Source organism: Chelonoidis abingdonii, chromosome 4 (genome assembly GCF_003597395.2).
Source record: "Chelonoidis abingdonii isolate Lonesome George chromosome 4, CheloAbing_2.0, whole genome shotgun sequence".
NCBI classification, from domain to species: domain Eukaryota; kingdom Metazoa; phylum Chordata; order Testudines; family Testudinidae; genus Chelonoidis; species Chelonoidis abingdonii.
The window spans coordinates 105,816,185-105,828,238 of record NC_133772.1 but is presented as its reverse complement, the minus strand read 5'-3'; the positions used below and the strand labels follow the sequence as shown (position 1 = coordinate 105,828,238).

At 42.0% G+C, this 12,054-nt stretch overlaps 1 protein-coding gene across 1 annotated transcript; it reads left to right on the top strand.

Moving 5' to 3' along the window:
* The first annotated feature begins 2,156 nt into the window (after nucleotides 1-2,156).
* EAPP (E2F associated phosphoprotein) lies at nucleotides 2,157-11,796 on the top strand. The gene is made up of 6 exons (XM_032798442.2): nucleotides 2,157-2,314; nucleotides 3,641-3,822; nucleotides 7,494-7,592; nucleotides 8,313-8,436; nucleotides 9,099-9,215; nucleotides 11,168-11,796. The coding sequence occupies exons 1-6, from the start codon at nucleotides 2,241-2,243 to the stop codon at nucleotides 11,442-11,444; spliced, it is 873 nt and encodes a 290-aa protein (XP_032654333.1). The 5' UTR covers nucleotides 2,157-2,240; the 3' UTR covers nucleotides 11,445-11,796.
* The last annotated feature ends 258 nt before the right edge of the window (nucleotides 11,797-12,054 follow it).

Below are 12,054 nucleotides of genomic sequence, written 5' to 3'. Positions count from 1 at the left end.
AGAGTGAATAAATGAAGTCTCGGCACACCACTTCTGAAAGGTTGCCGATCCCTGTGCTAGGATGTTCTTTTGATCTCTGAATTATCAGAATACAGCATAGACAGGGACTTGATTATATTGTTGACCCTACTCATACATATGTAAATACACAAAAACACAAACATCATCTCTCCACATGTCTTTTGAGGGTTATTGTGCAGGATGTTGAACCCTTTATAGCCATGTGTCTCAGTGGGATATCTCCAGAGGACCGCTGTAATAGATCTAGGTGTAGCCTGAGCGCAGAAAGCTGTATGCATTGGGGTGTTATTTTTACAGTGCTGCAACTGTGCAGTTTGTGTGCAGTAAGTGGCTTGGCAGTGTGTACACATTGGCAGTTACACCACAGAAGCTGCTTTACTGCGCAGAAACTTGCCAGTGTAGACAAGGCCTGAGTCTTTGGTTAGTGATTTGAACCATGAGTCTTTTTCCAGAGCTGTGGTTCTGTTTTCCAGAGCACCTGTGCAAAAGTGTCTATACCACAGGTTCTCAAACTGTAGTCTGCAACCTCCATTCTAAGGTGTGTGCAGGCATGGGTCCACTAATTAGGTGCCTGGGCTCTAGAGAAGACACACATGTAAGGGGATGTAAGTGAGAGGGGGCATTAGGGTAAGAGAAGAGGGGGTTGGGGGACTTTAGGAGGTGCAGGGCTATGGTGGCCAGAGAAAGAGGTGACTTTCCCCAGCTCCAGGGCTGCAGTTGCCAGGGAGAGACCCCCCTCCTTCCCAGCCCCAGCTCAGGGGCTGCTGCAGCGGAGGAGAGAGGGCACATCCATCGCATTAGAAAGTTAAGACTACCGATATTATTTGTAGAACAAAAAATGTTAATTTTTTTTATTTAGCACTTTTTATCCAAAGCACTTTGCAATAGTTTGCTAACCGTACAAACAACATTTGGAAAGATCATTAAGTGGTCCACTGAGACCTTCAGCAATTTTCAAGTGGTCGCAGGGATGAGGGTGCTAAGAACCACTGGTCTATACCTTGTTATCTGCTTCGTAACTCCCATTCAATCTTTGAATTGCTGCTTGTGTTGCTTTGTGGACACTTGGCAGCACAGCAGGGATTTGGATAAACAGGTTTTGTGTTGGAGATCCAGACAGAAGTGAGCTAATATCCCAATAACTAGATCTCCTACATAGGTTCACACTGATATACCATTTTGGGGTCTCATGACACAAGTGGTTTCAAACATGAGTAAGATGCACAGTGCAAACCTCCCGTTACTCTGGGGGATTATACAGATATGTAGCTACACAGGTATAAATTCCTGATGTAGACAAGCCCTTAAAGAGGAGCTGATGCTGAAAATGCTGCTTGCATCATGCATTGGATTGTTTAGCTTCCAACTTTGAAAATCAACATTTCCAGTGACTACACGTGCATATCATTATTTCCAGTTGTGTCTATAATAATATGCTATTCATTTTAGGGATCATTTCTTTTATGCATGTATTTTGAGGAGCTCATAACCTATAATCAGACTATAGGAGAAAAGGAGTACGAAACATATCCTAAAAAAAAGGAAATAGACAAAATAGGACCTCTAAACTTCCTACAGCAACAGCAGTGTTTGTTCCATCCCTGTAGTTAATCCGTTCCTCCAAGAGGTGGTTGGTAGGTCAGTTGAGATGGAAGAATACTGCCCATTACAGTAGGTTACATCGGCCTAACTCCAACGATCAGAGAGTGAAGTTGTTCACAGCGCCAAGGGTTTTAGGGAGGAGGGGGATGTTGCACCATTGTAAAGAGCAGTTTATGGCACTGGGCTTGCACCTTCCCCAACAGGGTGACCAGATGTCCCAGTTTTATAGGGACAGGCCCAATTTCTGGGTCTCTTTCAGATACAGGCGCCTATTATCCCCCACCCCGATTTTTCACACGTGCTGTCTGGTCACCCTACCCCCTGTGCATTAGCCACGATCAGTGCGTGGCTCTCCCGTGCTGGTGCGCTTGGGATAAAGGCAGGCGAAGGTGGGCGGCCTCCTTGATCCGCGGATCGGGCCCCAAGAAGGAGCTCGGTGGCCTGCTGGGCGCGGCCGCAGCGCTCGCAGAGGCCTAGCACAGGCGGGGCGCGGGAGCGGAAGCGGAAGCGGGCGGCGGAGCAGGTTTCCGGGCAGACTGGGCCTGGGGACCGAGTTCGCCGCTGCACCGAGCGGAGCGGGGCGGCCGGAGCAGAGAGGGAGGCGGTTGGGTGTCGCCATGAGCCGCCTGCGGGAGGACGAGGATCCCTACGTGATCGAGGAGCCCAGCGATGAGGAGCCGGGGCAGAGCAGGTACCGAGCGACCCGCGGAGGGGACGGGGGGGAGAGAGTCCCCGGCAGAGCCTGACTGGGCCTGGCGTCCCCATGACTGACGCGGGCAGAGACGCGCTAGTGCCCGGGCGGGACTCCGAGGGGTCACGCGAAGATCCTGCTTCTTTACTCTCCTCTTCCAATAAAGTTCCATACTTCGGCCTGCAGGGGCTAGAAATGACTCCAGCGCCCGCACACCCAGTGTAAAGTAACCGGAATGTGCAGACAGGCAAAGTGAGCGAGCCTGCAGGAGAACTCCTTAGGGTCCCACCTGACTGAGCATAACACGTCAGGTAACAAATGCGGCATAAAGCTCGTTTCAGCTCTGCTGAAACACCTGCTTATGACGCTTTACCTTTTTCAATCTCAGATCTGATCCCTCCATCATTTCTTGCCGCTGTAAAAAATTAAATGGCTAATAAATCCTTAAAACCCATAGTTTTGTACAACTGAGAACGTCTCCATTGAAAAATGTTTAAAAGTACATATCAGTATTAGCTATTGAAATTATTTCTTTTAAAAATAGAATCCCCCCCCCCCCAGGCTTATCTATATTCCCATTTCAGTTTCTAGTTCTACGTTGTTTTATTTTCATTGTTTGTTTTGGGTTATTGTAGTGCCTTGTAACACTCTGAAAACTAAATGTATAGGTTTATTGGCATTGTGCTTGCATCAGTGTAAGTAACCATACATGGTTCGTTGCAAGAGCACTACAGGAACACATCTTCCATTCTCATAAAGACTTCTTAAAACTGGTCTTGTGCACTGTTGACTCCTCGATTCCCACACTGTGTCACCACACATAAAAGTTTCTTATTGCACCGCTGCTGTGCATTGCCAAGAAATGAACCACAAGGAGCATATACTGGGAGGGAGGCAGGCTGTAATTTATGGTGAACAGTATACAATTTCACTCAAATGCAATTTCCTTCTTTAAAAGAAACAGTTTTCCAGGACTTTTTCAAAACTTGCTGCTGTGTTGTTGTTTTTTTTAAACTTACAATCAATAATTTTTTGTTTAAACTGAAAGATTTAAGACGCCAGTCCTGCAGTTGACAATGCATAGGTAGATTGTTGTGCTTATCCACAGACCCACTGACTTCACTGTCAATTGCAGGATTGTGGCCTTAGTATATAAGCCAAAATGCAGGAGTAGTCCAACTAAAATAGTAAAATATGTCCAGTCATTGGACAGATAAGTTGTTCCAATACTTCAGAACAATTCAAAAGAGATTTTTATTCCATCAATAGAAAGGTTGATATTTTAAACCAATAATAATGGATTTTAATACTTTAAATATCCTATAGCTCAGAAGATGAAGTGGATGTGCTTTTATATGGCACTCCCAATCAGAAGCGCAAACTGATAAGGGAGTGTCTTACTGGAGAAAGTGAATCTTCAAGTGAGGATGAGTTCCAAAAGGAAATGGAGGCAGAACTAAACTGCACCATGAAAACTATGGAAGGCAAGTGGAAGTCACTAGAAACAGGTAAAAATATCTGTTTTAGTATCTGCTCCTCTATACAATAGTCAATTATAGGGTGGCTAAGTTAATGCATTATTTGACTCTTTAGTTTGGTGTGTTCACTGATTGTGGTGTGTTCACTGATAATCATAGCTGGATATTTGTGCTAAAATGATCAGCAATTAACTAGTTCACCTAGCCATTTAAATTTAAACTACTATCAATGTCCCAGTGCTCATTTAGATGAATGGTGCATTTCATGCTTTCCAGGATTTTTCTTCCTTTCTTGGTCTTGCAGAGCTTCTGCTCTTTCATTTAGTGGCTTGCCTTCCTTGGTCCACTGCTCCTTTTTAGGGAGTGTCCAGTCCTATTCTTGTACATGGGGGGCTGTGGCTGTACTTCTCCCCCTGCCTCCAGTGGTTCCCTGATGTGTCCAGGATTTGGATCACCCGCTCATAGAAGGGACAATAGGCAGCAGATTCCCTCCATCTGCTGCAGATCATCTTCAGAGCTGTCAGCCACCACTTCTGAGATATGGGACTTAGCCCCTATGACGTGGGGCTCTAAGAAGTGGTCACCTACTGGCAATAGAGAGGAAAGAAGTAAAAATAAAATACTACTTATGTTACAAAGTGAAAAAGAAATTGCTTACTACCCAGGAGCCCCCAGAGTTAGAAGAGTTTAATTGGAGAATAGAGCTACACTAAAGGGTTTTTCTAGAGTAGAGTTTGAGGCCTTGGCTACACTGGAGAGTTGCAGCGCTGTAAAGCCACTTCCAGCACTGCAACTTACTCCCCGTCCACACTGACAAGGCATATACAGCACTGTATCTCCCTGGCTACAGCGCTGGTTGTACTCCACATGGATGAGAGGAATAAAGGGAATAGAGCTGGTGCTGCAGCGCTGGAGTGCCAGTGTAAACAGCGATTAATCTTACTATGCTGTAACTGACCTCTGGAATTTTCCCATAATGCTTTTAACTAAAGAACTCTTTGTTTTGTTATGATGCCTCTCTTTGTTTTGTTGTGAACTCGGGGCTGGGGGAGCTGCTTATCTAAAAAACAAACACAGCTACTGTTTGCTCTAGCAGAGGCAGGCAGGGAATGTCCACAGCTAGTGTTTGCTTGAGGAAACGGCGGGGGGGAGGGAGAGGGGGGTCCATCGGAGCAGCTGCTTATCTGGTCTGAAGGCTATTTGCATCTAAGAGTGAATGAGAGAGGGGTGGGGGACCTGGTCGGAATTTGCAAGGCAGGGAGCTGACATAGTGTCGGCTCCAAAAATCCACTCTCTCTCTCTCTCCCCCCACACTTCCTGTCACACTCCACCCCACCCCCTCTTTTGAAAAGCACGTTGCAGCCACTTGAATGCTGGGATAGCTGCCCATAATGCACCACTCCCAATACCACTGCAAATGTGGCCACACTACAGCGCTGGTAGCTGTCAGTGTGGCCACACTGCAGCGCTTTCCCTACACAGCTGTACGAAGACAGCTATAACTCCCAGCGCTGTACAGCTGCAAGTGTAGCCAAACTCTGAGATTCTGTTTTAACTTGAGTGAATTCAGTGCTGATTAAATTGTGTTAACTAACAGAATTGCAAATGCTAATCTGGACATGGTGCAAATATTTGTTCCAAGAAACACACATTTGTGGTTTACCATGGCTGTCACAGAATAAATGTTTCTAGTCTTTGACTAGCATTTTAGATAACACAGCCACTTTTTAAGCTTAGTAATGCTGGTCTAACCTTAGTGGCTTTGAGCAATCCTCACACTGCTTTTGTAGGCTTTAAAGCTTTGCTTTCTCTCTGAGCACTTGTAATGTTCCAAACATTCTTAAGTGAAAATCAAGTGTTTTTTAAGGCGTCTAAAGCAGCTACAAAGATTCCCTTCTCAGGCCTTGGCTACACTGGCGCTCTACAGCGCTGCAACTTTCTCACTCAGGGGTGTGAAAAAACACCCCCCTGAACGCAGCAAGTTACAGCGCTGTAAAGCGCTAGTGTAAACAGTACCGCTCCCAGCGCTGTAAGCTAATCCCCACGGGGAGGTGGAGTACCTGCAGTGCTGGGAGAGCTCTCTCCCAGCGCTGGCGCCGCAACTACACTCGCACTTCAAAGCTGCAAGTGTAGCCATACACTCAAATGGAAAGGAATGGTGTTTGATGTGTTGAACTAGGTAAACTTCAGTCTCTGGGTGTGCCACAGTTTTAAAGCATTGGTGTTGGGTAATGTATCATTATATAGCAAACAGTGTTCGGTTCCATTTTGTGTTTTTTATAAGGGAAAATGGTGCTGGTAGGAGGAGTATATTTGAATGTAATCAATTAGAGTGAATAACATACACTTCAAAGTGTCATTATTTTCTCAAAAAGCTATCAGATTGAAACTACTTAAAATCAAAATGTGTTAACAGGCCAAGAAAAGATTTTAAACCTTAGCCTCTTGACAGAACACCGATCTAAAAATACACCTTTGCCCCGATATAACGTGACTCGCTATAACATGAATTCGGATATAACGTGGTAAAGCAGTGCTCCGGGGGGAGGGAGGCTGCACACTCCGGTGGATCAAAGCAAGTTCGATATAACGTGGTTTCACCTATAATGCGGTAAGATTTTCTTGGCTCCCAAGGACAGCGTTATATCAGGGTAGAGGTGTATTTTGAAAGCTAGTCTATGAACTGGGAGTATAATTACCTCTCTCACAGCAGGACTAAAAGCTGTTTCTGATTAGCCAAAACTTTCCATCCCCAGAGTGCTTCCCTCAGATATTTCTGTTCTTTTTGATTCGGAGTGACATAATAGCCGGGGGATTAGTTTCTTACTCTTAAGGAGACCATGTGTTTCTTTGTTCCTGTTACAAAATGCATAGTGAGATATTCTTAATTATCTTCCCAAGTCACCTATTAAAAGGTCTATTTTAAACCGGATCTTTGATTTGCAGACATTTCAGCAAGATAAATCTCGTTTTTCTAGTTAGCTGGACAGATGTGAACCTGTGCATAGTTTCCAGTTAATAATCTTTGTATTACCGAAGAGGCCATGTAACACTTTCCTAGGTAGAGTTCCCTAATTTGCAAATGATAGCTCACCCTAGACTATACTCTGACCATCCTTCTGAGCTGACGTTATGTCCATGAGTTGCTTTATAATTGGTATATCTGTGCCTAGAAAAGATGATATAGGTGCATTTTATAAATTAGGCCCCAATCCTGCAAAGACTTCAGTATGTGTACCTTTATGCAGTGTGAAGAGTCCCATCGAAGCCAGTGCATGGAGCATGGTACGATCAGTTTAATGTTTAGGAGATTTAATAGCATTCATATAACACTTTATTTTCGAGATAAAGTTAGACACATCAGCTAGTGAGTTACTGGTATAAACTGATATGTTCTCAACTGTGTCTAAATTTAACTCTAAATAAAGGTGTTATGTAAGTGCTATTAAATCTCCTAAATATTAAACTAACCATATCATCATCCATGCATTGATTTCACTGGGACTACTCACAGGGTAAAGTTACACATGTGCATAAGAATGGGATCCCAGTTGCTTTTTCAAACAGTTACAGGGAACGTGCCTTTGGTGATCCCTCTTCCTGAATTCACTCTTAGAGATATAGTCTGTTTCTGTATATTGGACTAATGATGGCTAATTCTGGTGCTTTCTTATTTTGTTTGGTTATAATTTCATAAATAGGTACTTCTTCAAGTACTGGACAAGCTGGAAGAGTCACCACTACAAAGTACTATGACGACATTTATTTTGACTCTGATTCGGAGGATGAAGATAAAGTAGGTAAATGACTGAGGAAAGAGTTGGCCACCTCTATAGCCATATACCCTGCTCCAGACCTTGAAGAGTCCTCTGTAGAGTCTTGGACTGTGACTGGAGAGGGTCTGGAGGGCAGGTGGTTTGGTTGGGGGCATGTATATCATCTCACACCACCACCAAAATTCTGAAAAAGAGATAATTTATATAGCCTGGTACTGCATTAATCCTTCTGTGACAGTGTTCAGCAGCAGAGAGTGATCCAAGTCTTTGTTTTAATGGGGATTTTTAGTGATTGTAGCACAGCAAAAATGAAGTAGAAACTGTTGCTTTGGTTAATTAGTTAAATAGATCATTGGTTTTCAATGGCAGGGCCGCAAGCAGGTTTCAGGGGGTCCACCAACATAAACCAGAGAGGGGCCAGCGTTAGACTCACTGGGCCCCAGGGCAGAAAGCCAAAGCCTGAGCCCCACTACCCAGGGTGAAAGCCAAAGCCTAAGAACTTAGCTTCTTGGGGGTCCCCTGTGGTATGGGGCCCTGGGCAACTGCCCTGCGTGCTGTTCCTAATGCTGGCGGCTTTTAATCTGGATTTGCAGAAAAAAAGTTGTGGAATTTTTATAGCATGTTGGAGAGTGGGGGGGGGGCTCAGAAAGAAAAAGGTTGTGGACCCCTGAAATAGATATTAGTTTTCTGTTTAATGGATCATATTATTTGGGAGATTCAACTATGTTTGCCCAAATCTCTCAGGTACACAGGTGGCCAGGAAAAAAAAGAGACATCAACAGCGCCGGATTCCTACTAACGATGAGCTACTCTATGATCCAGAAGAAGATGATCGAGACCAAGAGTGGGTGGACTCTCAGAGACGAGGGTAAGCAACTGTAAACATTTTAACCCTTGAAAATATTGTTGAATATGCTGAATAACTTAACAGACTGTGCTGTAAAGGCAGTATGTCTAAAAGTTGTTTTGTTGATTCAGAGCTTCATTTGAAACTAGCGTGAATGCATTTTTGTTTTTGATAGGCTTGGAATTTAGTGAGGCAGAAAAAGAGTGTTTGGATAAAATGGAAAGAGCCCGGAGCTTCTTTTCTGTGGGATTTGGGGGGAGGGGTGTATGAAGTAAAAATCCCTTGGACTGCAGGAAAACTAGATTCTGCAGCTTAACAAGAACTGATGAAAGCAGAATTAAATGGCTTTTGGTGACTACACCTAGAAAAAATGCACCCTACTTCACGCAGCGCAAAGGATCATGATACAAAAATCCACACTCAGTTAAGAGTCAAACTCCTGAGCAAATTAAAAACCCATTCATACCAATAAAATATAAAAATAAGGGGAGAGACAAACGTTGTCGCTTTATTTTTTTCCAGCGATTTGAATCTGTGTACTTTGGACTGAGAGAGCAGGGTTCCCGGAGGTATCAAACATTTGCTGTCTGGGGTTTTTGGTTGTAAATACAGCTTTAAGATTCAGTCTAGATGTGTAACCTGCAGAGATGGATATTTTCACCTGTTTGTTTACTTCTTGGTAGATACCAAAATATAAGAAGAACTCAGCAGCAGCAGTTCAAACCTCCAGCCATTCCAAACAGTGATGCTGTTTTGAACTGCCCTGCTTGCATGACTACGTTGTGCTTTGATTGTCAGAGGTAATTACTGAATCATAAACATGAAGTGATCTTTCTGTAATGTCTTATTTTCAGCTGCAGTGAAATATGTAATTTACACTTATTAGTTTTAAACCAAGCAGATGTGTCATTAGGGAAGTAAAGGTGCGGATTCAACACATGCACGCAATTATATTTCACTTTGGCTCAGCAGTAGCAAATCTAGGATTTTTCTGTAGAGAGATCGGGGTGGGACGAGTATGGAAATAAGCAATATGGGTGTTGCAAATTCACTGAAGGGTGTTTTGCAAATTCACTGAATATTTATGAGACAGTAATTTGCACTATATCTAATGCTTTTCAGAAGCGTTAATCTTAAAGATCCTGTCTATTTTGCAAACCAGTCAGTCAGCCGTATTTTCAGTCAATTTGTTAGTGGCTTGGCTCAACCTCTTAATGAATAGATGATCAAGTACTCAAATGATACTCAGTTTTGTGGTACATTGATAGTTTTTCAGCTAAGCAAGAGTTTGAGTTTGGGGGGAAGTGGTAGTCACAGGCAGATTAGTAAATATCCCTAGCAATATGTTGATATTATGAAAGAATATTGGGTCACAGTGAACTAGTATTCCAGAGTGTATACAGGACATTGAGATGAAGGTACTGGGTTCATGTATAGTAGTAAATGTTTGACTGAGCTGCAGGAAAATGCCTGTGCTCTTGCCCAAAACAATTTTCTGGAGTGTTCAAATGATTTTTAACTCAGTCTGGACTTCACTATCCTAAGCATTATAATGATCTTTGATGCCTAGTCTTACGTTCTTGACGCTAGGAATTAATTTTATTAGTATTGTAACTGTGTTGGTACCCACCTTGTCCCAGATTTTGAAGAGAGAAATCTTAACAAAAACACAAATTTGAGAGGGGAAAAAATTTAACACCTTCCTCTCTGAACTCGTGGCTGCCATCTGCTACACTTTGTACTTCTCACTTGGTCTTCTTTAGCCTTCTGGGCTCTGTGCTGCATACAAAAGTTGCACACTCTTCTTGAGATGTAGATTTTCAAGACTGTATAATGATGCTCACAAAGGCCCAGTCCTGAGAAGTGTTGAGCTCTCTTATCATCTGTTTACCTTAATGGCAGTTGCCTGGTGTTTCAAGCTTTGAAAGAACGTATTGACTAAAATAGAGGAAGTCACTGTTCATACTGAGAAAAGTCTTTGAAAGCCAAAACTGAATGAGAGAAGCTAGGTATGTCTGGGTCAGGTTCATGGCTGAACGATCATCTTAGCCGGGAAGAGTTGGGAACATACAGCATGGAGCTGAATTGAGGAACAGTAAAACAGAATTTTATTAGGATGGAAACAGGCAAATTACAAATTAGTGTGTGTGTGTGTGTGACACAGACAGACAGACAGACAGACAGACAGAGACCCCTTCCTTGAATGCTGTCCTGAAGGTTGGATCTGGATTGATCTTTTTAGGGTAAATATATTAGCTCAAAAATTTAACAATTTAAGATACTAAATTTAAATGGCATGAGATTTGTGGTTCATAAACATTTTTCTGAAAAACAAAATTAGTTTTGGACTGATCTGAATCATGAGAAATGACAGGCTTAAAATGATTTTGAATATTTTATGTTGGGGGGCAAAGGATGGTTCAAATTCTGGCTTCTAATCTTTCTCCCATTTTTAGGCATAAATCACCATTCATGATTCATAGTAATATAACTATGTAGTTCAGGGATACTTATCAAAATAAGCATCTATTTTTACATAGCTTAACTTCAAAACTAAAGAAATGCTACATTTTCCTGGCTTTTGTAGTTGTGATTTTTACTTTGTTTATAAGACTTCACTTTTGACAGGTTGCTAGTCCTTTGATTTGGTGTTTCCTGTGTTTAATCCTACCTTCAGCAGTGTTAACCAGTTTTGTGGAAGCAGAATTGTATCAGAGAATATGAATGTTGCATTTTCTTCTCTTGTTCCTAGACATGAATCCTACAAAACACAGTACAGAGCAATGTTTGTGATGAACTGCTCAGTTAACAAAGAAGAGGTCCTAAAATACAAAGGCCCAGTGAACAAGAAAATAAAGAAAAGGCATAAGAAAATGAAACACAGCAATGAGATCATCACTGGGCAAGCAAATCAGGAAGAGGAGGAAGTATATCATCCAGTCAGATGTACCGAATGTTCAACTGAAGTGGCAGTCTTGGATAAAGATGAAGTTTTCCATTTCTTCAATGTTCTAGCAAGTCACTGTTAATGTGGAAAAACAGCTGTGCTGTTTAAGACTATGAAATCTCAAAATGTGGACAATATTTTATCCTTTTTTTTAAAAAAAAAAAAAAAAAAAGACAACCCTTTTGTATCATTTGAAAAGTCTTAAACAGTCATTGAAAGAATCTTGTAAAACTTCACAGAAGAGATACAGTTAACTGATCACATTTGGGAGCAATATTCTGTCAGTCCCTCAGATAATGATAAAAGCATAGAGAGTTTAAGTTCATATACATAGTTTGCAATATTTTTGTGTATTAGAACCATTGCTCATGTACATATGCAATATGTTGACGTGTATTAAACTCTTGCTTAGAATAAAAACGCTGTAAACTAGAGATCTTCTCCATACTTGGATTGAGTGATTTTAGGGTGCTGATTGTGTTGATGTATTTGGATACTGACCCCACTAAAGTGTCTAAATATGAATGTTTTTATTTATGCATGTTGGAAGGTTTTGTATTCTTTTTGCTTTGTTCCCAGCACATCTCATTTAAGCAAAAATATTTAAACTTAAGAGTTAAAAAAAACCCTGAGCTTTAATCATCGATTGTAGGTAAGTAAGATAGGCTTTTTTGTGTTTTCTGTTACATTTT

What these genes read in the sequence shown, in the direction of transcription:
- EAPP (XM_032798442.2), top strand. Translation starts at nt 2,241, where the DNA reads ATGAGCCGCCTGCGGGAGGACGAGGATCCCTACGTGATCGAGGAGCCC. An exon ending in GGAGGATGAAGATAAAGTAG is followed by an intron (nt 7,593 to 8,312) that starts GTAAATGACTGA and finishes CAAATCTCTCAG; the next exon opens with GTACACAGGTGGCCAGGAAA. An exon ending in GTGGACTCTCAGAGACGAGG is followed by an intron (nt 8,437 to 9,098) that starts GTAAGCAACTGT and finishes ACTTCTTGGTAG; the next exon opens with ATACCAAAATATAAGAAGAA.